Source organism: Aphanomyces invadans (assembly GCF_000520115.1).
Source record: "Aphanomyces invadans strain NJM9701 unplaced genomic scaffold supercont1.21, whole genome shotgun sequence".
Lineage (NCBI taxonomy): Eukaryota > Oomycota > Saprolegniomycetes > Saprolegniales > Verrucalvaceae > Aphanomyces > Aphanomyces invadans.
The window spans coordinates 1281288-1304294 of record NW_008580166.1 but is presented as its reverse complement, the minus strand read 5'-3'; the positions used below and the strand labels follow the sequence as shown (position 1 = coordinate 1304294).

The window sequence follows — 23007 nt, the reverse complement described above, 5'->3', positions numbered from 1 at the left end:
TAATGTGTAGCCATGATCTCAACAATCCTGCAACAAATACTATAATACTTTTAAAAAGAAAAAATGTTTCGTAGTGAAGTATATATTCAAGTGAAGCTTCATTGCAGTATGGTATTGTACGGTCTTCGGCGCCGAAGATTAACACTCTCTATTTAACACACACACTCTCAATGATAGCACATGTAGGTCGAAATCTATAACCTAAGTGTCGCAAGAGGCTGTCAACTTCGCCGAATTAGCGATGGGATCTTGCCGGGCCATGAGCACTCGGCAGCAGCACTGACAGTGCGGCCCGCACGGCGGACATTGTCGACCACCCCACGCAACTGCAATGTGTCGGCCATGTGGGACCAACTCCCACGACACAGACCCAAAAATGACACGTCTAGATAGTTGTTGCAGTGAACGATCAACTCCCACGGACAACGCAACTTGGTCGATCGCCATGGGCGAACAAATTCCATACGCGACACTTGGAACTATCAATTAATATGGGGTCCGTTCGATGTGGTAGAGATTTGCATGTTTTCCTCAGATCATTCATGGGATTTGGTCGGTCCTCCCCGATGACTGCACCTTCTGCCCCCCAGCTCCTGCGGAAAATGAGCGTACACTGCCCGCGCTGGCTGCCCCCTCACCTTGCCGACCCTACCAGCCCTTCGATCATCGGCAGTACCTCCAGGGCGGAGCTGAATCGCTCCACCTCGTGACAATGTGTGCAGGGCCAACGCAGCCTTTACAATGCGCGGACAACCTGACGATCGACGTTCTGCAATGATAAAAATCATGGCCCGGCTGATAATCCCTGTAGAAGAATTTATCCGAACGACTAGACTTCAAAATTACTTGATGTTTGTATACTGCCGATGGACCATTGGATGCGTGTAACTTCTGCTCAAATCTTCATACATATGTATGAAACCCCGAAACCTCGAGTGGGGTATAAAATAACTTCGGCTGCTCTCTCGTGCCTCCTCTTGGTCGAAACTAGCCGAAGTTGCTCTATACAGGAGTCTGTGGTAGCGCATTTTCAAGTGAGCGAGCGATAATTTCACATGGCATCTCCTCCCAGGCTTCAATAGGGCTCTTAACCATTGTCGTGCGTTTTTTGCTGCAGACTCAACCGGCATTTCGTGAACCTGGTGTAGTCCATGACTCGACGTTGATTTGAAGGACGAGGATTAGCGGGACGTTTGAACTAATCAATAATTTTAGAGTCAAAATAGTTATGTGCCCACAACATGAAAATGATTGCGACATACTTCAGCAGTGTTGCTAGAACTAGGATGAAGTGAGCAAGTTCATGAACATCCAAGTTAAGGCACATGATATCATGTACTAGGTCGTGAGGTATTTGCACCAAAATTGGTTAAAAAACCGCGCGTGGTGTCGCTTCCAACATTCCGAACGTTTCGTTCACAAAGAATGAATGTATCACTTTGATAGGACATTTTTCACCTCCTTTTGTGATAGCGCTACTCGTTGAAGGTCGAAATGGTCCAATCAACTCACGAGGCACGGAACTGAACTTCCCACAACATCGTGCCCTCCCACTCGTTTGGCGGCGGCGCTTGGAATATCCATGCAGGAGGCCCTGATCTCACCGGTCATGAAGACCAAGAAGAAACTACTGCGCCCGACTGCAGACTGCCCTCCTGGCACCAAATCCAAGAAACTGAGTCGAAAGAAACGCCTCCAGAACCTCCAGCGGCAGGTCTACGATTTGGAGGGCGTGCTCATGCGAACGAAGCGGACTGGGACGACGCTTCTGCCGTGGGAAGAGATTGCCCTTGCGTTTAAAGAAGACACTCTCGATCAAGTCCGAGACAACCGATCGCTTAAGCGACAGCTTCAGCGACAAGAATACATATACCATGTGCTGCACTCGTGGGTGCTTAACATGCTGCCACCACCAGTAGGTCCAATATCGTTTCGGAGGTGGTCAAACTCATTTCTCCATTAGAGAACCCTCCACTCCCATGCAGAAACGTGGCGTCATTCATATCTCGTACAAGGGGACGACGATATTCGTCGGACAGCGCAGATGTGGATCGTCCAGCATGCATTGTACAATACAGACCGCGTTATGTCGTGCAGTACGTTCCCAGACTCGGCTGAAACTCTTGTGGAGATCGACGTGACGGTGGACGACGACGAAGGCTTGTTCCAAGTGCGAGGAGTGGTTCAGTACACGCTCCCGTTGCCTCTCGACGCTGCATCCAACCTCTACTGGATTGCCGAGAACACATTTTCTCAGTACCGCCGCGCCACTCCGCCGATTTCAATCATGCAGAACGAACAGCTTCAACATGACTGGCTTCGGTACAACCGCCAAGTTGTGTCGTCTCCGTTGGCCCGCCAGAGGATCCACAACTATTCCCTGCACGGTCAATTTCGGACACCCGATAGAACGACGGTAGTATGGCGAACCATTATTCGCGATGAAGCATTCCCGGAGGAAGATGGTCGAGTGTGGACGCTCGACTCGCATCTTTGGTACGTTCGTCTTGTCGAATTTCCTGTCACTATACCCATGGGAGTAGGACTGTCGCGGAGCCTTGTGGGCCCCATGCCACGCGGTTTCGGACGGTTTACACCATTGGGCACCCTCAAACTGTCGGAGGTCGAATGGTGACAGCTGAGGAGATGGCGACTGAGTTTCAACTCGTGCAGGGGCCTACAGATGTGCGAAGGCAGGTGCGGGAATTCCTCACCAGCGCCCACATTCGTCAACGACAGCTCTTCTTCGACTACCTGACCTGCCTCATGCGCCTTTCAGATGTACCACCAAACTACTCGAACGAATGAAGGATGCGAATAGATGTCTGATTTGTTGCACAACGGGGGTACCTACCACTACAGCCACAAACATCGAGTGGATCCGGTGATGTTGGCATGCCATGGCCTTGTCCCCAACGCGACGTTTCCCACACTGCGCCAAACGACCTCAATCGTTCATTCAAGATACACGTTCGTACAAATGACCTGAAAACGTCCCACTTCAAACCTCGACACCCCGTCGTTCCCGTGACGAATGCGAATGCACGACCGCGACGATGAGACTTTAGAAACGTCAGGCTTCGCCACCTGAGTTTCCCCGAGCGTACCGTGATGTACGCATCCGTCGCGACCTCCGTACAATGTGCTCATCGGCATGCATGCCTCGTGGCTAGAAAAGGCGCAAGCAGCCGTGGGGCCTATCTCAGTGATCTAGTTCGAGCCGAATCGTGAGTCCGCGATGCCGCCACTTGGATTTCTCGTCATTTTTCGTCGCGTTGTACATTATGATAGCTCGTGGACGTATTGGGCTGAGACACCCAGCGGCCTCACTACACTACGCGGCGAGACGAGCTGATCGTTTAACGGGTCAACATGACAAAGCGAACGTGCCACAAACACACCAAGCATGCCTTGACCTATGATTCTTGTGATCGACATGATGTGTCGCGAGGAAATACTCCAGTATGAATCGCTCAAGGAGCTCCATAAGACGACTGCATCGTCTTATGGAGCTCGGCAACGTAGTATGCATCTCCCAAGCATACTACGTTGCCGAGAAGACGATTGCGCAGGTTTACCTCCAGCGCGACTTCAACGAATGGCCCTCGTGAACGAAGGCACGCGCGGGTGCCCGTCGTACGAAAGCACCACGGAATGCCCAACGAACAATTCCACGAGGAGAACGCAACAATGGGTATCCGGACACGGTCAACCGGATAACCTCTATCCGGTCGGCCCCATAATTGATTTCTTCATGTTGATCCGTCTGCGGTCGAAAGCAGGGACGTGGCGCGTGCCGGATTTGACGCCGGCGTCGACCGTCTCGGACTTGAAGACGTGGGTTGAGAATGAGCATGCGATCGCTGTGAGTCGTCAGCACATCAGCCGCGACCCCAAAGGTGCCAGTTTGCCTGATGCCACGACGCTGAGGTCAATTCAAGTCGGCCACGGAGACATGCTGCACTTGGATTTCGACGGAGAAGCAATATCCACCGGGGGTGTTGTTCATCGAAAGATCAACGCCGATGGTACCCTCACGCATGCAACGTACGATACGCGCTTGGGGAAGACGGGATTTCGGCCTGGCATGAAAGCTTTGCGGGACATGAAGATGCACTGGACCCTTGGGGAGTTTATGGAGATGGATTCCCAGTTCGAGTTCAAGATCAAGGCCCAAAAAAGCGCGCACTGCAATGCCGTTCGTCTCGATGCCGCGTCATGCAATGGATTCCAGAGTTACCTGCGCAACTTCGCTTTTCAGCAGTGCCGCTGTGGATGGCTCTACGGGACGGTCGCCGATGGCATCGTGACGGTCGAGTGTATCTACGAACCTCCACAGGAAGGCAACCTTCATGGTTTTGAGGTGATGGACGATCCACATGCTGACAAAGCTGACGCGGTGGCAGCAGCGCTCGGGTGGACCAAAGTCGGGTGGATCTTCAGCCATCCCCCGCGCGAAGAAGCAGATTTTCACTTTTCATCACGCGAAACTCTCCTGGCGGCTCAGTTGCAGTGCGATGCTGGCGGTGATACCTCACCGTTTGTCAGCGTCAAGGTGACCGTCGACCTGTCTGGACAGGCTTCGTTCGAGGCATTCCAGGTGAGCGACCAGTGCATGGACATGTTCAGCGCAGGCGCGTTGGTGCCGTTGGAGGACAACCCGAAGGTCATGGGGGTGCACGAGACGTTCACTGCAATGGTCGAGATGAAGGCGGCGAAGGAGATCGACAACAACTTTTTCCTGTGTGTTGTCCCGGTGCAAACGTATGAGTCGGCGTTGCATTGCGAGTTCCCGGCATTGCATCGCGAAGGCAGCATGCGCACCCGTCCCATGCTGAAGCAAATTCTCCACAAGTACGGTCGCGACTATGCTGCTGCCCTGCGAGACTTCCAGCTGCTGCTCTTCCTCGCCGATTTCCTCGACGTCAACTCTGACATCCCAGTTATCTGCCACACGGTCCTGAACAAAGACGCCGTGCTGGATGAGGGGTACACTGTCTTGATCGACTCTGTTGCCGGCAAGTAGCGCAATGAGATTCTCCCTGTTGACATTGACGACAGGCAAAACTCTTAAACTTGATATTCTGTGTCTTTTTAATACTTCTACATCTGAATGTTTGTTTCAACCCCAGCACCTCTATTTTGACAGTGAATATCCTATGAAACATCATACGCAACATTGCACAACTGCCCGGCGTGTTGGAGGGTGAAGAATGGGAACGTACTTGGAAGACTACCTCGAGAGCATCTACATGCTCCCGTCGGAGGTGAAGCGAAACTTCGATCTCATGCGAGAGCTAGACAAGGCGACTAGTGGCCTCCTTGATAGTCTACGCGAATCCCAGAGCACGTACCTCCGCGATGCAAGGGAGCGCGTCCGAGCGCGGTGCTCCGATTCATCCTTACCCGAACCCACAGAAGACGAGCTGCGCGCACTGGTCGGAATCGAGGATGAATCAGCAGACGCAGATGTTCCCCCTGACTTGGACACCAGTCCTTTGGCAAAGCTGAGAGCGAAGCGGCATCTCGTTGTGCAGAAGATGGACGAGAAGGTCGCGATTGCATCCCAGAGCTACGACTTGATCGATCACCACATCCGACGGCTTGACAACGAACTCGAAAACTATACTGCTCTACTCAAGGCAAACGGGGAGTACGAAGATGAAAAGGTCGTTGTGGCCCCAGTGAAGAAGCAGAAAGAACCTGCAGTTGAACCTGCTGCGCAAGTGAGCGTAGCAGCTTCGTCAAACAAGAAATCGAGCGCTGCGACAACCTCCACTACTCCGGCTGCTGTCCACAAAAAGACTGGTGGGCGCAAGCGCAATGCTGCCGAAGCCCACATGGAAGCGATCCCAGAGGCTGCAGCCCTGACGGTTCCTGTCTTGGAAGACCTGCCCATCGACCCGAATGAACCACTGTACTGCCACTGCCGACGGATCTCGTACGGCCAAATGATCGGGTGCGACAACGAAGACTGCAAGTACGAATGGTTCCACTTTGACTGCGTCGGAGTCACGGAGCAACCGTCTGGCACTTGGTACTGCAAGGACTGCAGCGGTGGCGCCATGAATGTTTAATGCTCAGGAATAGAATTTACGTGCACATGTCGTGCGTCGATCCATCTTCGGTTGGGCTGCATGTCAACACCATCGTCGTGAAGAATGACCGAGTTGACGACCGGACATTCGAGCAAGGACGGGGTGGCGTCGTGGATGGCGGTTGCCCCACACTCCTCCGCATGCGACACCACTGCCCATGTCCTGCACAACGTATCGCCCACCGAAGCCGTCGCTTGATCGGGAGTCGCATGGCGCATCGTGCATTCTATCGGATCCTTTGACAAAAGCCTCGTGAGCGATATTTTGACTATAATTTTGCGTTTTTGCACGTTGTGCACGGTTATCCGTACAGTCTTGGAGGTGTATCCGGATGTCGCCTCGCTTCCAGTGACTTGGTGACGACGGGAGCCGCACACTTTTGAATCTTCCTTCAATCGACCGCATCTTCACCATGGCTGAACGCACGTACATCATGATCAAGCCCGACGGCGTCCAACGCAACCTTGTTGGTGAAATTATCAAGCGCTTCGAGCAAAAGGGTTTTCAATTGGTTGCCTTGAAGATGGTCCGCCCGGGCAAGGCCCACTTGGAGGCTCACTACGCCGACTTGGCTGGCAAGGGCTTCTTCAACGGCTTGATCGAGTACATGAACTCGGGCCCCGTGGTCGCCATGGTCTGGCAAGGCTTCAACGTGGTCAAGGAAGGCCGCAAGATGTTGGGTGCCACCAAGCCCTCTGACTCTGCTCCCGGCACCATTCGTGGCGACTTCGCCATCGAAGTTGGCCGCAACATCTGCCACGGCTCCGACTCGGTGGAATCCGCCAACCACGAAATCGCTTTGTGGTTCCCTGAAGGCATCACCGAATGGAACGCCACCCGCAACGCCTGGGTGTACGAAAACTAAATATCGACGTAACACTTTGGTTTCTTCTTTCGCAAGTTGGCTGCATATTATGCTGTCTTATCTGACTCGATGGGACTCGGGAGATCGGACGGCGATGATGCGCCATTGTCTGGCATTCCCACCATGGAGAACATCAGGTCCAATGGATCCCCTTCAGCTGGAGCTTGTGGCTCCGAAATTGCAACAATAGATACTCCATGCTCCTGGTCGTCGGGGGCAGCTGGAGAATAAGTGTGGCTGGCCAACACGAAAGTCTGTCGTGTGTCTTGAGGAATATGGTCAAAATGGTCGGGAACAGGGTCGCGTTGGAGTGGAGATGGCGAGGTGCTGTGGTCTTGCTCCATGGAGAACACTGTCAGAGGTTCGACGGAGTCAACGTCGAGAGGAGAGGATGAAATCTGAACTGGAGCAAAGACGTCATTCGGACGAATCTCGTCGAAGGTTTGTGGCACGGCTGGGACGGACTCACATGGCGCCGTCCCGTCTACTGCCTCCGCAGCACGATCTTCGACGTGATTTGGTGCACCGTTTGCGTCCAATGTCGTTTCCTCGACGTGCAGCAGGTCATCGTCGGCGTGAATGTGCTCCCATGGATCGGTAAGTGGTGAATCCATTTGGAATTCCTTTTCGACTTGAAGCATGAGGGACTCGACCAATGGACCAACTTCGCAGACCACTACTTCCACACTCGATTGAGATGGCTGCGCAACACCTTCGTCGATTGCTGATGCCGCTGTAGCTTCTTGTTTCACCGACTCCACGGCTAAAACTGCTTCGATCTGTCGAGACCCATGCACAACTTGCGCAGGAGGCACCCCAATCACAGGAACGACTACCGGTGCTACGCCATGACTTGGTGCATCTGCGTCCGTTGAATGCACAACTTGAGCTGGCTCATCGGCCTCGACAGTGAAGTCCTCTGGAACTGCTTCCACAAGCGCTGTTGCATCAGCAACGTCATCGTGCTCCACGGCATCGTCAATAGCAACTTCCAGTGGCGCCACCGCTTGGACGAGTCCTGGCTCGAATGAATGCACTACACTCGAGGCATCGACGAGGTCTTCTTGATCGCGGGCAACCAGAGTTGGTGGCTCCGTGGATGGCGATGATATCAACTCGAACGAGTTGTTGAGAAATTGGCCGTCTGTCCCGGATGCGTTGTCAGGTGACGATGGGTTGCTTTCGGTCGTAGCGTCATGGAGCACTACTTGCGTGTCGACTTCATCCACAGCTGCTTCAGTTTCTGCCTTCATGCTCCCAAAGAATTGCGGGGGGAAGTCCATGAGCGGCATCTCGTCAAAGATTGAGGACGACTTGCGGTGGACGTTATCGGGCATGACCGAGTCTGCCGACGCGGGCCACGGGAGTACCGTTGACGAGACACTCGTCGATCGATTCGCCTTTTCTTGCAGCATCGGCACTGTAAGCCTCGGTGGCGGGGGTCCCGCCAACGACACGTCGAAAAGCTCGTCATGCAGTGCTTGCTTTCGTGGCGGCGCGGAGGACTCCTTGGTGCGCGCGATCACTACACTCAAGTATGCTTCCGTACTGGCGTCTGTGAGCCGAGTCTCTTCTACTGTGCGTCGCTGCACGGGCGACGCGATGAGATCGTACTTCGACGATGCGCCCGAGGTTGACGGGCTCTCTTGAAGGGTGTTCCGTGGCGATCCCGCGTGGTCATGGAGCCCCGCGGCGGATCCATCGAGAAGCGTGATGGCGATATCCGCGCCTTCCTGCAAATCTTTGTGAACTTCGCGGAACATGCGGATGATCGCAGCCAACATGCAGATTTCGCCGCCGTTGGACGTGCGAGCAAAGAGTGGATCCGGCATGAGGTACCCCGCAGCAAGGAGGAAGGACCCGACCATCATCCAGATCCACGGGTTGAAGCACGTCGAGTGGACGGTGTACGCGTAATTGGACCCGTAGTTCCACAGCCGCATGCCAATGTAGATGGATAGAATGACGAGGGAGAAGGCTGGAATGATCGTCAAGATGGTACCGACAGTCGCGGACCCGTTGACTTCGTAGATGCTGCATGGCACCATGAGGTCTCAAGAGATTCGAACGTCGCACGTACCCCGACGTAAACACAATGTCGTCGTAGTAGCGGTAGTACACGAGCAGCTTGAGGGTGAGCAATCCAAGGCCAACGACCCACATGGCGAAGCGGAGAAAGGTCGACTTGAACTCGTCCCGGTGGGTGCGATGGCCAGAGTCGAACGAGATCCCACAAAAGTTGACCGATCGGTTTTTGTGGACTAGGTATGCGACTTCAAAGCAGATGAGCAGCATTGCAGGGATGATGCACGCTACACATTCAGGTGAGACTCGAATGTCCATCGCGATGGAGAGTACATTGGAATGCGAGCATGACTTTGACGCTGTCGTATTCCTTGTTCAGACCCACCGTTGCAAGCACAATGTTCTCGTAGATGACACAAAAGCACACAAACGGCTACGACGCAATGAGTCGGCGTCTCTCTCGCACACGAGTGTCAACTAATACGTACCGGCAGGAGGAAGGCCGCTTGGTTGTAGTACTTGCGTGCGTATTTGTATGAGAAGTAGAGCAAGATGAAGCCCGCGGCCGCGTAGAGCCCATATAGCACCCCCAGCTCGCTTGAAACGACCGCCATACTCTGGTTGGCGGTGATTTGGTTTCAAACTGCAGAGAAACAGCAAGATCTTGGGACTTCCGGATATTATCCGGTCGCATCCGCTGAAGGTGTAGCAGCAACTCTATTTCGAGCCCACTCCAAGTCTCAAAATAGGCCAACCGCACGATGTCGCCATGTTGGCACCGGAAGCTATCGCATGTTGTGCATGTTGGCACCGGAAGCTATCGCAGACACGTCCGCAAACGCTTACTCGATGGGCCCAACCCCATCGCGAAGACTTGGTGGCGTCGGGGGCCGATATAGACTGAAGTTTTCCGGAAGCCGCTCCGATACAACGGCTGTGTGCAAGATCACCCTAGCAAGTTTGACAACACTGGAGCTGCTGCATGACTTCAACGACGTCGACGTCCCTCGCCAAGACGTGGTGCGGCTATACTTTTATTGCAGAATCTGGAGTGCCGGGGTTCGGAGTGGGTAAACTTCTCAAAGTCGATGAATGGCGAAACCTTCGGCATTTTATATCGACAACTTGTCCGAAGGATGCAAGAACGCCAAGGTTCATCGACCTCCGCGACGGGGTTGACTGCGCGATTGAACAAAAAGAGCCACCTCGATCGGCCGGTGGGCCGAGGCAAGGCGGAAGTCAGCGAGAGCGCATTCTCGTTCCTCTTCTGCGAACTTGTCCAGTACTTTCAAGGTCGTGTGCTCAACATCAGCGACTTGGAGCGCAAACTCGAGGCCGCGGGTTATGGCGTCGGTGTGCGCGTGTTGGAGCTCCTTAGCTACCGCGACGTGAATGGAAACGTGTCGAAGTACTCCCTTTATGCTACGGTTGATCGTTGCTGATTCGAGACTGGCCGTAGGGACAAGCTGCGTCGAGAAACTCGTCTCATCAACATGCTCCAGTTTGTCGTGTCTGTGTGTTGGAAGACACTCTTTGGAAAGCCCGCGGATGCACTCGAACGTAGCACCGAGAAAGAGAACGAATGTATGCGCACTTTCCGTTCTGTCAACCTCATTGAGACTATAGACATGATTCACGAGAATGCGCCGCTCACAAACAAGTACATTTCCGTGCCCACAGACATGGGACAGCTCAATTGCGCGGCGTACACGGCGGGGGTCCTCCGCGGCATCCTAGATTCGGGCGGTTTTGTGCGTCTTCAATCCCGCTTTCGTGATGACGATGCGTCTCCGTAGTACTGCGACGTCAGTGCCCACTCAGTCGACCTTCCTGGCGGCGGCGGAGAGAAGACTGTGTTCCTCGTCAAATTTGACGACCGAACGATGAAGCGCGAAAAGATTCTGTCGTAGTGGACCAAACTACCGACTGTTTGCCCTGCATGCGTACGCACTCGTTGGGTTTCGGCGATGGAGGGTCTCCGCCCAGCATTCCCATCACACGATGAATATCACAATAAGGATTGCTTCTTCCTTGGTGCCTGTATACTTGACGACCTAATGGCGGCGTCCACGAGGTCTTTGTACGGCGTTGCGGACGTGGTTAATTCCGTTGCGAACATTGTTGGCCACCTTGTGCACCTTGTTCGCAACACCTTGCACCTTATTGAGGACTGCCCCCACCTTCTTTGCCTTGGCCGCCACTTTGCCTGCCCCCGTGGCCACTTTACCCATCTTTGCGGCAGTTGCCCCCACCTTGACGGCTTTGGCGCCAACCGACACTGCTTTGGTCAACTTTGCCGCAAGTGTCACGCCTTTGACCACCGCTGCAATTCCTGTGAAGATAAATTGCCGACGCGCCTTGAACTTTCCTCCCTTGACCACCACACCACTAGCTTGCTTGTCGCGGTTCTCCTTTTCCTCTTCGGGGTCCACCACCGTGATGACTTCTTGGGTGTCTTGCACGATTTCCCCATTCGCATTCGGATGGGGCTTCCCCACAGGGACCATTTCACGGCGGACGCGGAGGTCCGTGGGCAATTCGCATGTCACTTGGAGCACAAGACACGCAACCAGAAGGAGCCAACGGAGGACGTGCGCCATGGTGGGTCGACGGGAATGCGGAAATGAACAACTGGAACGCAAAGTTCCAACGGTTCAAGACGAAAAAATGTCAAGCACGTTGTATCCTTCATTTGACAATACATCATTCAAACCAAGATGAAATGGGCATCGAAAACATCAAAATTTCCTCCTCCATCCTGTCGTCTGGTCGTCATCTGCAATTGGATATAAAATCTGTGCGGTCGACCGCACGAAGGCACGCATCCGCGTACAGCACGCTCGTGACGGCGCTACGATCATGGTGCATCCAAGCGGACAAGAAACATCGTGCGAGTTGCTTCGAGGCACGTAAACGATCATCGCTGTTGCGGTAGGGACGAAAGAAAGCCGCACCATGGCAATCCGCACAACCACGTCGTTGGTTGTGAAATACTGGATCGTAAAGGGCGAGTTGAGTTTTTCGTGGAGTGGTCGTCCAGCTCCTGTACATTTTCCAATTAAAATATTTGGCAATTGTTGGCTTGACGTTTCAAAAAAGCGCAGGGGCGTGGGAAAAAAACTCGGCGATCCAGCGATTGGTTGGGGAGATGAGGCAAGAAGTGAGTTAGTTGCCCATTGTATTTTAATAAACCGACGAAGTCACGCATTTGCAGGGCATTGTCACATCCTTGGCACAATTTCAAAATTCGTGCATGTTATTGGTTCAAATAGACTTGAATGACGCGAGGCGATCCGAGTTCGAGCGGGCCATCCAAGAAACAGGCCGGTGGCTTTGCAATCTCGCGCATGGTGTCGCGCTGTGTCTTCTGCATTTCGTACACAAGCTACATGATCTCGGGTTGCGTGTAGGTCCGTGCCAGCTCAACCTAGTCACGCCTGGATGACGTCAAGTTGCCGCCACTGTTGTTCGTCCGCCACACCTTGACAATGTCGCATTGTGTCCGCGGTTGTGGTGAATGTCCTGCGCACAAGCTGGCCATGCGTTGGTGGCGCAGCTCAGGTCCCGAAGGTTTTAGAACATTTTTGACGAATTTTTTTCACTTGAAACTCGAAACCCCGAATTTAGAAGGGTTGAACGTTGTGAACTTGGACGGGGGTGTCATCGCGTCTGCGCCCCGAAACCTTCCAAGACCTCATGAATCCAAGTGCGCGATGGACTCAAGTGAAGTCGCACATTTGCAACTACCTTCAGACGTGACTTGCCTACGTGCTCCTTCACAGTGACGTGTCCTTGTTTTCATCCCCAAAAGAGTCCCAATGGCACAGACGACGGAAATGCACACGGATTGCGACGCCAAGTATACCACAACACCCACTGCCGATTCCTTTTCCCATTGAAATCAACGTGGACAACTCCAACTACCTGGAACTGCGCCGTCGTGCATGGGCAACATGTTTGCCAACCAAGTCGCCACTCAACGGATCCTTTTCTTCTCACTGGAAAAGTGTCCGAAGCGTATTTCCAATATGGGGGAACGCGCGCATGTGTGGCGTGGTCCACATCTTCAACGACGCGGACCTGATCGATCTAATGAAGCACAGCCGTCAGGCGAAGCATCTCCGCAGCCCCGCGCACTTCACTTGCCGCTTGGAAAGCTACGTTGATCCGGCGTCAAGAAGGTCGAGTGTAGAAACGATATTTAAACAAATTGTGCTTAATGGATATTTTAAATGCCATTTGAAATTTTTTCATTGGATAAAAACTTGAACAAAGAATGAAATGAGGTAATTTGATTGGAGGCAAACAACTGACAAGAGTGCTATCCGGACGAGCATTTTCCCGTCATCCGGATTTGCGGTGCCAATTTGGCGGCTTTTGCAGCATGGATTGGGACCGCGGCGCCGTTTCTTCGCTGGCTGGAGGCGGACAGCCTGGAGCGCCAGGGGCCGGTGGAGCTTCCACTTCTACGTCGTCGTATGATTTGACTCGTCGATGCGTGAGCTTCCTTCGAGGTTTTCGTGAAGAAAACACGTTTGTCTACCGCGCGCAACTGACATCGCACATTCGTCGGTCACACCTCGTGCTCGAAGTGGAACTGCGCGACCTCACGTCGTTCGACGCCGAGTTGGGAGACATGTTTCTGTCCAAGCCCGCGCAAATGTTGCCACTCCTTGAGACTGCGGCCGCACAAGTTGCCAAACAGCAGCAACAGTCGCACCCGATTCAGGTTGTGCTCAAGAGCGCAGCGATGGAAAGCATGCGGCTGCGAGATGTTCACGCATCCCAGGTGAATCGCCTCGTCAAGGTTCCTGGTATTGTTATCAGCTCGTCGAAAGTGCGCGCCAAGTGCATGAGCATCACGGTGCAGTGCAAGAACTGCGGCCATGTCAAACACCTTGCTTGTCCGAGTGCATTCCAGGCACGTTTTTCCGCCTCCATGCCATCATAGCGTATTTCCTTGATTAGGGTGTCGCCGTCCCTCGGAACTGCGATCGCCGCGCACAAAACGACGCGGAAGGCAACATGGGCGTGCTCCAGCAAGACTGTCCGAAGGACTCTTATGTTATCATGCCTGACAAGTGCACGTACGTCGACCAGCAGACCCTGAAGCTCCAGGAGAGTCCGGAAGTCGTGCCGACGGGGGAAATGCCGCGCCACTTGCTTCTCTCTTGCGACCGGTACGTTGCACGAATCTGTCGTTTTCCAACCCTGGCGCAGGTATTTGGTGGACAAAGCGTCCCCCGGCACCCGCGTCTCAGTCCTCGGGATCTCGTCTGTATTCAACGCAAAGAAGCAGGTCGGCGCCGTGGCCATCCGCACGCCCTATCTCCGCGTCGTTGGGATCGAGGTACGACGTGTCCATGTCATGGCCCCTCATTCACCATCCCGTCGACGTGCAGATCAACGAAGAGGGTGCAGGCCGCGCCAAAGTTGTGTTTACCCCACGAGAAGAAGAAATATTTGCCGACATGGCGCGCGACCCAAACCTGTACGAGAAACTGTCGGCTTCGATCGCACCGAGCATCTATGGGGACTACACCGTCAACATCAAGAAAGCCATCGCGTGCCTCTTGATCGGGGGTAGTCGAAAGCGGCTTCCCGATGGCATGATTGTACGCATCTCGTTCTCTCCGCCGGTAGCTGACCATTCAGCATAGCTGCGTGGTGACATCAACGTGTTGCTCCTTGGAGATCCATCCACCGCCAAGTCCCAGTTTCTCAAATTCACTGAAAAGGTGGCCCCCGTCGGAGTGTACACGAGCGGGAAAGGCAGTTCCGCAGCTGGGCTAACGGCATCCGTCATCAAGGACGCAAAGGGCGAGTTCTTCCTAGAGGGTGGCGCGATGGTGCTCGCAGACGGCGGCGTCGTGTGCATTGACGAGTTTGACAAAATGCGCGAGAGCGACCGCGTCGCGATCCACGAAGCCATGGAGCAGCAAACGATATCCATTGCCAAGGCAGGGATCACTACCATTCTCAACTCACGGTATACAATGTTTTCTTCCTTTGACGTATCAATTCATGTTTGGACGTCAGGGCGTCCGTGCTGGCGGCGGCGAATCCTGTCTTTGGCCGCTACGACGACATGCGCAGCGCGTCCGACAACATCGATCTCATGAGTACAATTCTGAGTCGCTTTGACTTGATCTTCATCGTGCGCGACATTCAAGACGAGACTCGCGATCGCAACATGGCGGCGCATGTAGTCCGGGTCCACACGAACCAGCTCAACCAGACGCTGCAGGACGCGCATGGGGTGTGTATAGTGTGACAGCGCGCACTCGGATGGGTGAACGAACACGCTTAGGAGATTGAGCCGGCCCTCATGAAGCGCTTCATCACATACTGTCGGCAGCGCATTGCACCCCGGCTGTCCATGGAGGCGACGCAGACCCTCCAGGACTTTTACGTTCAGGTCCGCGACACAGTACGCCAGGATGAGAAAGCGCGTGCGATTCCCATCACAGTCCGGCAACTGGAAGCGTTGGTGCGCATCTCGGAGAGTCTGGCCAAGATGCATCTGAAGATCGAAGTGTCCCCAGAGAACGTCGAGGAGGCGATCCGACTGTTCAAGGTCTCGACGATGAACGCATCGCAAGACGGCGGGACCCAAGGTCTCTTTGGCGCCTTCCACGAAAAAGCAGCCGTCGTCGAAGACGCTATTCTGAAGATGGTGCATGTTGGGGTGCGCATGGACACGACCGCGCTGTACACGAAGCTCGAGTCGCAGGTACAGGCTCCACACGCATCTCCTTCCTCTCTCAACCTTCGCCAGGGACACAATCCAAATGCAATCCAGCGCGCCATCCGCGGCATGGTCCAGAAGGGCTCCCTCAAGCAGATGAACCAGTACAAGTACATTATGCGCGCGATGTAGCGAAGAATTATATATCCGCGGAAGAATACTTGCGACATGGGGACATATACATAACTCTAAGTGACGGCGTGCACAGAAGCGGCGGCGTCCATGGGCTCATGCGTGCTGCTTCTTGCCGCGAAGGAGGTTCGTGAGAAAGTACTCGCCGGCCTTGTAGCTCGACCGCACCATCGGGCCAGACGCTACATACAGAAACCCCATGCTCTCGGCGACCTTTTGCCATTCCGCAAACGCTTCGGGCGTGATATACGCGGCGACCGGCATGTGCTTGGTCGAGGGACGGAGATACTGGCCGAACGTCACAACATCCACGCCCGACGTGCGGAGGTCCTTGAGCGTCTGCATGATGTCCTCGGGGGATTCGCCGACACCTAGCATAATGGACGTCTTGGTAATCAACGACGGCTGGGCAGCCTTCGCAAGCTCGAGCACATGGAGGGATTGGCGGTAATTGGCGCGGTAATCGCGCACGCGGCGCTGCAGTCGCTCGACCGTCTCGATGTTGTGCGCAAACACGTCCAAACCAGAACGGGCCACCGTTTCGACGAGGTCGACGCGGCCGGAAAAGTCGGGCGTCAGGCATTCGATCAGAATCTCCGGGAGGGCCGCTCGCAAATGACGCACCTGAATACAACACGTCAGGAGGCGGCATCGGGAGAATTCGTACGGTGGAGGCAAAGTGTTCGGCGCCAGCGTCAGGCAAATCGTCGCGATCGACACTAGTAAACACGATGTAGTCGAGACCCCATTGCGCAATCGCCTTCGACACGTTTGCAGGCTCGTTGGGGTCCAGCGGAGGAGGACGGCGGCTTGTCTTCACGGCGCAAAAACTGCACCCGCGGGTGCACGTGTCACCCATGAGCATAATTGTCGCAGTGGCAGTCCCGTTCTTCCCACCTCCCCAGCATTCTCCAATGTTGGGACAACGGGCTTCTTCGCACACTGTCGCCAACTTCAGCGAGCGGACTGTATCGCGCAGACGAATGTAGTTTTCTCCAGTCGTGGGTTGCGCCTTGAGCCAGTCGGGCTTGCGGTTCGACGCGCTAGGTCGACGTGAAGGCTTCACGGGGGATGCAAGGTCTTCCGCACGAAGAACATTGTCTCCCCACGAGACGATGGGTTCACGGACCTTGGCAGCTTCTTCCGCCAGCTGGGCACGCAATGCTTCGAGGCGGGATTGCCGAGACGCACCGACAGCAGTCGACGAGAAGAACCTGCGCATCTTCTTGATGAATGGTGTCGAAATCAGGCGAGATGTTACGGGATGCGGAAGTTGAAGGAATTTTTTATTCGTTTGAAATATTTTCGGAGTAATAGAAACAAGTCGAATTCTCTCCTACTCTATTTTAAAATATTTAAAAATGGGTTTGGCTTTGACAAGTGTACTTGGGAACTTGGTTTACTCGTTTGGAATTGACCGAGGGTACATTGGAATTCCTCTTCGAAGCGACCACGCGCAGGACGAGGTGCACGGGTGTCCCTGTTGGCACAATCCATCTCAACTGGGGACATAATACACACTAGAACTCTATCGAGCTAGTGAGCGAAGGCAGAATGCAATCAAGAAAACAGCACCGAAATCGTAGTTGGCCGATTCTTTTGAGGTGGCGACGATAAGGTAAAACTTTGAGAATATCCGCCACACAACGCGATATCAAACAACCCGCGAGAACGTACAAGAGGCCATCTATCCCATTGCATCTTGCAATCTCTCATGCACAGCCAGCGCTTCCGTCTCGCAGCTCGGCCATGGCGACGTGTCTTTGCTCGGCAATTGGTCGAACTCTGTGGTTCATAACAAACTGACTGAAAGTGGCGTGGGGTAGGGGAACAATCTCAAAATGCATATACTGTATAAATTTATGTTCAAGCACTTTTGATCTGTTGATTGTGCGTCGCATCCCGCCGATGTCCCCGTACAAGTCAATTTCACGGCGGAAGAAAATGTATAGAATTTAACAGGTTCTAGCACCCGACTCCTCACTTGAGTGGTGCAAAAGCATTTTGCTTCTGGGATTAGTATGTTCAAGCGCATCGTCCAGTCCCCGGCGCTGAAGAAGGCCGCCGCCGCCGCCGGAACTGCCGCCATCGGAGGCTCTGTCTTCACAGGTGTTGCCGCCTGCAGTGACGACAGCATTCCCGCGTTGCACTATGGCTTCGAGCATAACGGCCCATTGACTTCGTTCGACTACGCCGCGGTTCGTCGTGGGTACCAAGTGTACAAGGAAGTATGTGCTACTTGCCACTCGATCGACAAGATCCACTTCCGTCACTTGGTCGGTGTGACCCACACCGAAGATGAAGCCAAGGCTCTTGCCGCAGACGTCGATGTCGTCGACGGCCCCAACGACGAAGGCGAGATGTTCGAACGCCCCGGGAAGTTGAGCGACCCCTTGCCTAAGCCGTATGCTAACGACGAAGCCGCCGCTGCCGCCAACAACGGTGCGATCCCACCTGATCTTTCGTTGATCGTGAAGGCTCGTCACGCCGGTGCCGACTATTTGTTCGCGCTCTTGACTGGCTACGTGGATGCCCCCGAGGGCAAGGAGCTCGGCAACGGGTTGTACTACAACCCGTACTTCGGTGGCGGAGCTATTGCGATGGAAAAGCAATTGGAAGATGGCAAGGTCACGTATGAAGACGGCACCCCTGCCACTGCCTCCCAAATGGCCAAGGACGTGTCGATCTTCCTTGCCTGGGCCGCCGAACCCGAGCACGACGAACGCAAGAAGATGGGTATGCAATGGTGCCTTGGCCTCTTTGCCGCCGCCCTCTTGACCGGGTACTACAAACGCTTGCGCTGGGCACCCTTGAAGACTCGTAAAATTTCGTATTTCAAATAAACATCGAGATTTGCCACACACAATAGATAAGGACAATCAACCAACTTGGTGTTTGAGCGTATGGTTTGTGGTTTCAGCGGATAATGGACATGTCAGCTGATTGCTATCGGCCAAGAACCTTTGCAGCAGCACGTACCGCGCCTGGAAGACGCCACTGCGACACAAGACGTCGCCTACATGAGTGAGCAGGCTCGACGAGCGCTCCTTGCAGTCCCTGCAGTTTTGGCAGATATAAATTGCCAAGTACCAGTGGCGTATATTAATATAATTGTGTTAACTTGGTGCAACGATGGTTTGAATTTCTCGAAAAATTAACGTGTGGCAAATGCACGATCCGATGCCAGCTCGACGTGGCGCCGCGTCCGCTGCAACGGTGAACGTTTGACAAGCAGTCTTCTCTACTCAGGCGGGTGGAGTGCATTGTCAACGCCAAAGGAGTCTCTCGCGAATGGTTGGATTATGCAGACTTATTCATAAAGCTTCTCAACCGCGACAAGATGAGCTCGAGAGCGACGGCGTTTACGCCCACGGGCACGAGGATGTCTGCGACGCGCTTGCTTGGTTCCACGAAGAGAAGATGCATGGGACGCACTGTCGTCATGTACTGTTCGATGACAGACTCGGCGGTGCGTCCACGCTCGCGGATGTCTCGCTTCAGTCGCCGGATGAACCGCACGTCCGACGGCGTCTCGACAAACACCTTAATGTCCATGAGTTTGACGAGTTCGGGGTCTGTAAAGAGAAGGATGCCTTCGATGAGGATCACAGACTTTGGAGTCATGTGCTGTGTGGTCGCCAATCGTGAGTGCGTCGAGAAATCGTACATGGGGATGTCGCACGCAATGCCATGCTTGAGCTTGGCGAGATGAGACACCAACAACGCCGTGTCCAACGCATCGGGGTGGTCAAAGTTGTGCTCCGCGCGTTGTTCCATCGACAGGTGCGACAGGTCCTTGTAGTAAAAATCGTGTGACAGGTAGGAAACAGCGTTGTCTCCGATGTCGTCAATGATCGCCTTGGACAACGTCGTCTTCCCAGACCCAGAGCCACCACATACCCCAATGACGAGGATATCGTCGGTGCTGCCATCGGACGGTCGGCGTGCCAGGGTGAAGCTCTCCGACACGAGTTGTGCTTCCGTGAGGTCCGACTGTACGCGTTGGGTGTGCGCCGGCAGGGGTTTCTTCGGCGCGTGCTGGTTTACCTTGTTCGATTTACTCTGACTGCGCACGGAAGTCCAGGCAAGGGCGAATGCTGCGCCCAAGACGGCCACTTCAACGATGGACCGCGCAGGCAGCATGGTTACAATTCCAATTGTGATGCTCCTCCATCAAATGGCGATCCGAGGTAAAACTCGATCTTATATAACCTGTTTTTCGTTTGGTCAAAGAAACACGTTAAAGACAGAATTCTCCGACGTGGTCACGAAAATGCTCCACACGAGGCAAAAATCCAAGTTGTTCTTGAAGACTGTTCGCTCTCTCTTTCCCTTATGCGACTATGAATCAACGTAGATGATTCACAGTCGCAGATCAACGTGCATCCAAGAGTTGTGCAGGGAGAAAGAACGCATACAAGATGCCAATTCCCAGATGCAGATTTTGTTGACTTTGAGCATGTCAAGAACAGCGTAAATTCTCTGGGAGGTAATAAATCTCGCGTTGCCCGTACAGTGATACTGTCCTGTGCTGGCGTAGGGGCTCTGCCCACAGAATGCTTCATACGCAATGAAATTAACCCATTTACGATATTGCAATGAACCAAGTTTTATTCCATGTGCAGGTTTTATCACCCACTGCGCCGTCCTGTCATTCGGCCTGACCTTGTTGAATGCACGCGCGGCCAACATAGCCACTGAACAGGTCGATAAACTGCTTCACCATGCCTCCCCTCCAGCTACACAGCTCAGGATATCTGCATCATGTCAAATTTCTCGCGTCGACGTGTTCACAATATCCGGAAAGAAGCAGTCACTAGAACATATCATAAGTCACTTAAGCAGCATTCAAATTTCCATAGCGATGATTCGTCAATGCCGGGTCACTCGACAATATCTTGAGTCACTTGAAAGAACGGATTTGGATTGGCCCTTCGACAACGCTCTTTGTTCACTGGCGGACATCAATCAATCGCCATGATGCAACGAAGCCTTAGGTCTGTGCGTCGCTCGGTGTCTGGATGGAGCCGACACCTGTCGACGCTGTCGACGGAGGAAGCGTTAGCTAAGAAAGGAAAGGCAAAGAAGTCTTTGTTCCAGAAGGCACTTGACAACGCCCCGCAAAAGCCCACCGGGTTCACGGAAACGGAAGAAATCGAGCAGTTGCGCAAGAAGACTGCCGATTTGTCTGCGGGGACCGGCGTAGCGGCCCCTGTGTTCTTTACTGACGAAGAGCTCGACTCTGAGTATGGCAAGTTCAAATCCGTCATGGACTCTGACGACGACAACGAAGAAGAGTCCGACTACATTCCTGTCCGCGGTCGTGTCGAAAACGAAATGATCATGGCAGACAAGACGTGGCCGCTTACGTCTGGTTCGGACCTGTGGATGGACTTGATCCAGATCCCCAAGGGTGGTAAGTTGGAAGACAACGAGCGCGAACTGGTGCTGAAGGAAGCTTTCCGTCGCATGGGATACACGTCGGTGTGGGACGTGCAGCTGCCCACGATGAGCGTGGATGTGCCCAAAGATGATCCGGACTACGAAGCGTTTGCCATCATGAAGCAAGCGCTAATGAACAACGGCCGTATCAAGATGGCTGACAAGAACGAGATCATGACCATGTTGATTGATGAAGTGACGCGTTTGCGTGCGGACAAGACGGACTTGATCCCGGGCTTGAATTTAGACGAAGATTAATGACATGACACTGTCCTCCTGTACATTTCTCCAGCTGCAGCATCACTCCGTGCCTTTTCAAATTAGGATCTGAAATGTGGCTCCAGCATCCGAGCATTGTTCCCATGACGATGGCCGACGAGGATGACCTCCATGGATGGACGCTCCTAAACGTCCACGTCAGTCCATCTCGAAGCCGTCTCGTGCCTCCACCCAAGCGAATCCGCTTGATCCTCGACAGGCGGCGCGGTGACAGTTCGTGCGACTGTTGCGAGCGAAGTTTTTACGCCCGTGTTGCAAGAATTCTCCAGCATGCAAAACATTGAGAGCGAAAGGATCTAGCGTTGTCGCGCGGGGGGGGTCGTCCATGTGGGGATAGCGTTGACGCCTACAGAAGTTGCGGCGATGAACAGAGCTCTGTGGCGCTCCGAAACGTGTTGGGCTTGTGTCTGAGTCAGGTGCCATTCAACCCCCACTTTTGAAGGCCACCACCCCAAGAACTTGTTGCGATCTGTTCGTCAGGGAGGCCATCGATCAACTGCATTTCCGTCGGAAAACGGCATGTAGCACAGATCGGAGTACTTCATCGTTGGGCCAAGTGGAGTACTAGTGGACGACAACACCGACGCGAACTAGTATTACTACTACTAACCGCGATGATACTCTTGGGGCATGCATCCATGTTTAAACTCGTGTTGGGGTTTTCACGGGCGCGTGTATTTATGCTGATACGCTAGTTTGCGAGGTCATTCGTCTCTCCTTCTATCGCTCCCAGCACACTACTGCTACTGCACGTCCTTCTGCCAGCCTTCCTGCACATGATATCTTTGGAACCTCGGAGTGAGCCACACTACAACATGGTCTTGTCACGTTCCGACGTGGTAAAATGGAGAATATAACGCGTCTTTATTAATGGGCCATTCTTGCATGGGGGCTTCACGAGCGGCGATCCACGAGGACAGGCACCACCTCGTTTTGTGTGAAGAGCGTTGAAAACTCGAGCTGTCGTGCGCGCTTGACCATCGCTGCCGTGTGTGGTCCGTCGCAGTCCGAAGACTTCCTCTTGGTGGCCTGTTGCTGCCAAGTTTCCTCTCTCAGAACCTCCTGTCGTTTCTCGTGGACCCCATGGCGGCGCTGCTTCAAGAGGTGGAACATGTGCATGATGTCTAAGCAGGGGAGCTCCGCATGCAGCCTCGACACTCGCGATGTCGTCGCGGCCAAGTCGGAGGCGAAGGGGGCCATGTATAAAGCAGGGGTAAAATAACGAAGTAGTGGTCCGCGCCACCCCCCAGACCACACTGTCCAATGGCAGACAGGGGCTTAAGTATAAAAACGACGGCAATCGAATCTCAAACAGCGCGGAGAGTTGCACATCTGTGAAATACACGCCCTCGTCACCACAACTACCTCGCTTGAACTCCCCCCCCCAAGTGAACGCTTTGCACGGGCCGCCCGGGCAT

General features: G+C 53.9%; 12 protein-coding genes across 14 annotated transcripts; 7 read left to right on the top strand and 5 right to left on the bottom strand.

Annotated features, from left to right (window-relative positions):
- The first annotated feature begins 1517 nt into the window (after nt 1-1517).
- H310_09598 lies at nt 1518-2964 on the top strand. 2 transcript variants are annotated; one of them, XM_008875701.1, is made up of 3 exons: nt 1518-1915; nt 1964-2496; nt 2544-2964. In XM_008875701.1, the coding sequence occupies exons 1-3, from the start codon at nt 1583-1585 to the stop codon at nt 2806-2808; spliced, it is 1131 nt and encodes a 376-aa protein (XP_008873923.1). In that variant the 5' UTR covers nt 1518-1582; the 3' UTR covers nt 2809-2964. The 2 variants fall into 2 exon arrangements, with proteins under 2 accessions (XP_008873923.1, XP_008873924.1); XM_008875702.1 differs by having other exon boundaries at nt 1964-2964.
- A 791-nt stretch (nt 2965-3755) lies between these two features.
- On the top strand, nt 3756-5131 carry H310_09597 (hypothetical protein; the record flags this gene model as incomplete). The annotated part of the gene is made up of 1 exon (XM_008875700.1): nt 3756-5131. A coding segment is annotated over one exon (1271 nt), but the record flags the coding sequence as incomplete, so codon positions are not given.
- Nucleotides 5132-5181: 50 nt separating this feature from the next.
- Nucleotides 5182-6161, top strand: H310_09596 (hypothetical protein). Its single transcript, XM_008875699.1, has one exon. It carries the CDS (start codon nt 5214-5216, stop codon nt 6075-6077), a length of 864 nt encoding a protein of 287 aa, XP_008873921.1. The 5' UTR covers nt 5182-5213; the 3' UTR covers nt 6078-6161.
- Nucleotides 6162-6458: 297 nt separating this feature from the next.
- On the top strand, nt 6459-6998 carry H310_09595 (hypothetical protein). Its single transcript, XM_008875698.1, has one exon. It carries the CDS (start codon nt 6511-6513, stop codon nt 6961-6963), a length of 453 nt encoding a protein of 150 aa, XP_008873920.1. The 5' UTR covers nt 6459-6510; the 3' UTR covers nt 6964-6998.
- Nucleotides 6969-9623, bottom strand: H310_09594 (hypothetical protein). The gene is made up of 4 exons (XM_008875697.1): nt 9477-9623; nt 9322-9421; nt 9044-9275; nt 6969-8997 (listed from the first exon to the last, which is right to left on the bottom strand). Exons 1-4 carry the CDS (start codon nt 9600-9602, stop codon nt 7011-7013), a joined length of 2445 nt encoding a protein of 814 aa, XP_008873919.1. The 5' UTR covers nt 9603-9623; the 3' UTR covers nt 6969-7010.
- A 175-nt stretch (nt 9624-9798) lies between these two features.
- Nucleotides 9799-11605, top strand: H310_09592. 2 transcript variants are annotated; one of them, XM_008875694.1, is made up of 4 exons: nt 9799-10396; nt 10448-10572; nt 10615-10739; nt 10785-11605. In XM_008875694.1, exons 1-4 carry the CDS (start codon nt 10077-10079, stop codon nt 10896-10898), a joined length of 684 nt encoding a protein of 227 aa, XP_008873916.1. In that variant the 5' UTR covers nt 9799-10076; the 3' UTR covers nt 10899-11605. The 2 variants fall into 2 exon arrangements, with proteins under 2 accessions (XP_008873916.1, XP_008873917.1); XM_008875695.1 differs by having other exon boundaries at nt 10615-11605.
- On the bottom strand, nt 10871-11600 carry H310_09593 (hypothetical protein). The gene has a single exon (XM_008875696.1). It carries the CDS (start codon nt 11586-11588, stop codon nt 11043-11045), a length of 546 nt encoding a protein of 181 aa, XP_008873918.1. The 5' UTR covers nt 11589-11600; the 3' UTR covers nt 10871-11042.
- A 1730-nt stretch (nt 11606-13335) lies between the features above and the next one.
- H310_09591 (hypothetical protein) lies at nt 13336-17123 on the top strand. Its single transcript, XM_008875693.1, has 8 exons — nt 13336-13909; nt 13957-14168; nt 14209-14338; nt 14391-14603; nt 14649-14977; nt 15028-15247; nt 15299-15721; nt 15767-17123. The coding sequence occupies exons 1-8, from the start codon at nt 13373-13375 to the stop codon at nt 15866-15868; spliced, it is 2166 nt and encodes a 721-aa protein (XP_008873915.1). The 5' UTR covers nt 13336-13372; the 3' UTR covers nt 15869-17123.
- H310_09590 (lipoyl synthase, mitochondrial) lies at nt 15834-17657 on the bottom strand. The gene is made up of 3 exons (XM_008875692.1): nt 17444-17657; nt 16536-17396; nt 15834-16492 (listed from the first exon to the last, which is right to left on the bottom strand). Exons 2-3 carry the CDS (start codon nt 17088-17090, stop codon nt 15965-15967), a joined length of 1083 nt encoding a protein of 360 aa, XP_008873914.1. The 5' UTR covers nt 17091-17396; nt 17444-17657; the 3' UTR covers nt 15834-15964.
- A 182-nt stretch (nt 17658-17839) lies between these two features.
- Nucleotides 17840-18772, top strand: H310_09589 (hypothetical protein). The gene has a single exon (XM_008875691.1). It carries the CDS (start codon nt 17890-17892, stop codon nt 18709-18711), a length of 822 nt encoding a protein of 273 aa, XP_008873913.1. The 5' UTR covers nt 17840-17889; the 3' UTR covers nt 18712-18772.
- Nucleotides 18773-19026: 254 nt separating this feature from the next.
- H310_09588 (uridine kinase) lies at nt 19027-20018 on the bottom strand. The gene has a single exon (XM_008875690.1). The coding sequence runs from the start codon at nt 20009-20011 to the stop codon at nt 19169-19171; it is 843 nt and encodes a 280-aa protein (XP_008873912.1). The 5' UTR covers nt 20012-20018; the 3' UTR covers nt 19027-19168.
- An 806-nt stretch (nt 20019-20824) lies between these two features.
- Nucleotides 20825-21597, bottom strand: H310_09587 (hypothetical protein). Its single transcript, XM_008875689.1, has one exon. It carries the CDS (start codon nt 21136-21138, stop codon nt 20833-20835), a length of 306 nt encoding a protein of 101 aa, XP_008873911.1. The 5' UTR covers nt 21139-21597; the 3' UTR covers nt 20825-20832.
- Between the last annotated feature and the right edge of the window lie 1410 nt (nt 21598-23007).

What these genes read in the sequence shown, in the direction of transcription:
- H310_09598 (XM_008875701.1), top strand. Translation starts at nt 1,583, where the DNA reads ATGCAGGAGGCCCTGATCTCACCGGTCATGAAGACCAAGAAGAAACTA. An exon ending in TTAACATGCTGCCACCACCA is followed by an intron (nt 1,916 to 1,963) that starts GTAGGTCCAATA and finishes TTTCTCCATTAG; the next exon opens with AGAACCCTCCACTCCCATGC. An exon ending in ACGCTCGACTCGCATCTTTG is followed by an intron (nt 2,497 to 2,543) that starts GTACGTTCGTCT and finishes CCATGGGAGTAG; the next exon opens with GACTGTCGCGGAGCCTTGTG.
- H310_09596 (XM_008875699.1), top strand. Translation starts at nt 5,214, where the DNA reads ATGGGAACGTACTTGGAAGACTACCTCGAGAGCATCTACATGCTCCCG.
- H310_09595 (XM_008875698.1), top strand. Translation starts at nt 6,511, where the DNA reads ATGGCTGAACGCACGTACATCATGATCAAGCCCGACGGCGTCCAACGC.
- H310_09594 (XM_008875697.1), bottom strand. Translation starts at nt 9,602, where the DNA reads ATGGCGGTCGTTTCAAGCGAGCTGGGGGTGCTATATGGGCTCTACGCG. An exon ending in AAGCGGCCTTCCTCCTGCCG is followed by an intron (nt 9,422 to 9,476) that starts GTACGTATTAGT and finishes ATTGCGTCGTAG; the next exon opens with CCGTTTGTGTGCTTTTGTGT. An exon ending in GACATTGTGTTTACGTCGGG is followed by an intron (nt 8,998 to 9,043) that starts GTACGTGCGACG and finishes GGTGCCATGCAG; the next exon opens with CATCTACGAAGTCAACGGGT.
- H310_09592 (XM_008875694.1), top strand. Translation starts at nt 10,077, where the DNA reads ATGAATGGCGAAACCTTCGGCATTTTATATCGACAACTTGTCCGAAGG. An exon ending in GTGAATGGAAACGTGTCGAA is followed by an intron (nt 10,397 to 10,447) that starts GTACTCCCTTTA and finishes GACTGGCCGTAG; the next exon opens with GGACAAGCTGCGTCGAGAAA. An exon ending in CACCGAGAAAGAGAACGAAT is followed by an intron (nt 10,573 to 10,614) that starts GTATGCGCACTT and finishes TTGAGACTATAG; the next exon opens with ACATGATTCACGAGAATGCG.
- H310_09593 (XM_008875696.1), bottom strand. Translation starts at nt 11,588, where the DNA reads ATGGCGCACGTCCTCCGTTGGCTCCTTCTGGTTGCGTGTCTTGTGCTC.
- H310_09591 (XM_008875693.1), top strand. Translation starts at nt 13,373, where the DNA reads ATGGATTGGGACCGCGGCGCCGTTTCTTCGCTGGCTGGAGGCGGACAG. An exon ending in TCCGCGTCGTTGGGATCGAG is followed by an intron (nt 14,339 to 14,390) that starts GTACGACGTGTC and finishes GTCGACGTGCAG; the next exon opens with ATCAACGAAGAGGGTGCAGG. An exon ending in ACACGAAGCTCGAGTCGCAG is followed by an intron (nt 15,722 to 15,766) that starts GTACAGGCTCCA and finishes AACCTTCGCCAG; the next exon opens with GGACACAATCCAAATGCAAT.
- H310_09590 (XM_008875692.1), bottom strand. Translation starts at nt 17,090, where the DNA reads ATGCGCAGGTTCTTCTCGTCGACTGCTGTCGGTGCGTCTCGGCAATCC. An exon ending in CCGAACACTTTGCCTCCACC is followed by an intron (nt 16,493 to 16,535) that starts GTACGAATTCTC and finishes TGTTGTATTCAG; the next exon opens with GTGCGTCATTTGCGAGCGGC.
- H310_09589 (XM_008875691.1), top strand. Translation starts at nt 17,890, where the DNA reads ATGTTCAAGCGCATCGTCCAGTCCCCGGCGCTGAAGAAGGCCGCCGCC.
- H310_09588 (XM_008875690.1), bottom strand. Translation starts at nt 20,011, where the DNA reads ATGCTGCCTGCGCGGTCCATCGTTGAAGTGGCCGTCTTGGGCGCAGCA.
- H310_09587 (XM_008875689.1), bottom strand. Translation starts at nt 21,138, where the DNA reads ATGACGGATTTGAACTTGCCATACTCAGAGTCGAGCTCTTCGTCAGTA.